The sequence below is a fragment of the Seriola lalandi genome, unplaced genomic scaffold (genome assembly GCF_002814215.2).
Source record: "Seriola lalandi dorsalis isolate HSWRI2012SDOR001 ecotype SW California unplaced genomic scaffold, Sedor1 jcf7180002049761, whole genome shotgun sequence".
In the NCBI taxonomy this organism is placed as follows: domain Eukaryota; kingdom Metazoa; phylum Chordata; class Actinopteri; order Carangiformes; family Carangidae; genus Seriola; species Seriola lalandi.
Genome location: NW_019520314.1, coordinates 18,398 through 20,611, shown reverse-complemented (window position 1 = coordinate 20,611; position 2,214 = coordinate 18,398). Strand labels below are relative to the sequence as shown.

The 2,214-nt window shown below is 43.2% G+C and overlaps 1 protein-coding gene across 1 annotated transcript in view; it reads right to left on the bottom strand.

Annotated features, from left to right (window-relative positions):
* Positions 1-114, bottom strand: part of LOC111648969 (unconventional myosin-Vb-like) — a gene marked incomplete at its 3' end in the record, with an annotated part of 3,715 nt that extends 3,601 nt beyond the window's left edge. Inside the window, exon 1 of the mRNA XM_023398720.2 lies at positions 99-114. Coding sequence (XP_023254488.2) covers positions 99-114 — 16 coding nt within the window. The remainder of the gene's footprint in view (positions 1-98) is intronic.
* Positions 115-2,214: the final 2,100 nt, after the last annotated feature.

Here is a 2,214-nt window from a genome sequence, read left to right as displayed (position 1 = left end):
ATATCGCCGTCCATGTCGTTAAGATGTCTGACACCTATAGATCATTCATACGGAAAAATTGTGGGTGAATTTTTTGGCAAAAAATTACATTTCCTTGCCAGAGATGGCGGCCATCTTGAATTCTCAAGTGGCTAACGTGTTTTATTAAAAGAGTGATGTCTTGAGCTAACACACACAGCTGCAGACGACAATCAATCAAACGGTTTCATATGTTTTTGTCGCAAAATTATTTTAATTATGACTAAAACAGAATCAGTAAAGTTCTGATTCTTTTCATCTTGTGCACAAACATGTTCAGCTGAGTGTGTTCTCTCTGATAGAACGTGTTACGTACCGTCTCATCCTCCAGTTTGAGGTGGAGAACTGACTCTCCTTCTTTATAATCCCTGGTGATCTCCGCAGCTCTCCACACATCCTCGGGGTCCGGGATCCAGACCCGAGTGAACTGAAACACACGACGTCAGGTCAGATCATGATCTCATACGTCTCTGATTCCACAGAAGAAGAAGAAACACTGAAGGTGGCCGACACGTTCAGATATCAAACAGCTGATGGTCGTTTTATTTCTGACACATGATCCATAAACTGAATATTTCTATGATCAGCACCAGATCAGTTCCACCTGCGGCAGAGAGCTGATGTTCAGATTCAATCAGTCTGGGGAATGTGTTCCTGTGGGTTCTGCAGGAGGAAACTGTGGAACAGATGTTCATGTGTTCTGAGCTGGTTAGAACCGGAGGAGGCGTGGCTGCTGTCTGTTACAGCTGGAGGCTGCTGCAGCAGGAAACTGGGGTTTCCTGGTGAATAATTGATTTCTGTTCACATTTTATTAATAGATGTAAATATTTAAAGATGAAACAGATGGATCTTTACCTGTGAACACACCTCACCTGTCGGACTCACACACATCACAGACACAAGTGTCTGTTGTGGTTTCTCCAGTTAGCAGCTGATGAAAATGTGATGAGGTGGTGCAGCGTGGGGAAGTGAAACATTTATTGATCAAGGATTTAACTTCTGACAAAAAGAAACATGATCAGCTGCTGCTTTTAAAACCTCCAATCAAACACAATTCACTTTTATTCATATTTATTTCTACGACAAGATCGACTTCTGTCTGTGCCGAGGAAAAATACAGAGAAAGAAAACAACCTCAGAGACGCTGTAACCACGGAAACCTGATCCTCGGCCCTCTGACCGGTTCCTGCCAGAGTTCACTTTCTGTATTCACAGTAATCAGCTAATTACAAGTTTTATCTGCTTCTGTAGATTAACGAGTTTCTGCTCTCATCATCAGCTCCTCGCTAAGCTAATCTGTTACAGCCGAGCGTCCTTCATCATGTACATGAACATCACGTTCCACACTGAGAACATCACGTTCCACACAGAGAACATGTTCCACACTGAGAAAACATCACGTTCCACACAGAGAACATGTTCCACACTGAGAACATCACATTCCACACAGAGAACATGTTCCACACTGAAAACATCATGTTCCACACTGAAAACATCATGTTCCACACTGAAAACATCATGTTCCACACTGAGAACATCACATTCCACACAGAGAACATGTTCCACACTGAGAAAACACCATGTTCCACACTGAAAACATCACGTTCCACACAGAGAACATCACGTTCCACACAGAAAACACCATGTTCCACACTGAGAACATGTTCCACACTGAAAACACCATGTTCCACACTGAGAACATGTTCCACACTGAAAACACCATGTTCCACACTGAAAACACCATGTTCCACACTGAGAACATGTTCCACACTGAAAACACCATGTTCCACACTGAGAACATGTTCCACACTGAGAACATCACGTTCCACACAGAGAACATCACGTTCCACACAGAGAACATGTTCCACACTGAAAACATCATGTTCCACACTGAGAACATGTTCCACACTGAGAACATCACGTTCCACACAGAGAACATCACGTTCCACACAGAGAACATGTTCCACACTGAAAACATCACGTTCCACACAGAGAACATGTTCCACACTGAGAAAACATCACGTTCCACACAGAGAACATGTTCCACACTGAAAACATCATGTTCCACACTGAAAACATCACGTTCCACACAGAGAACATCACGTTCCACACAGAGAACATCACGTTCCACACAGAGAACATCACGTTCCACACAGAAAACACCATGTTCCACACTGAAAACACCATGTTCCACAC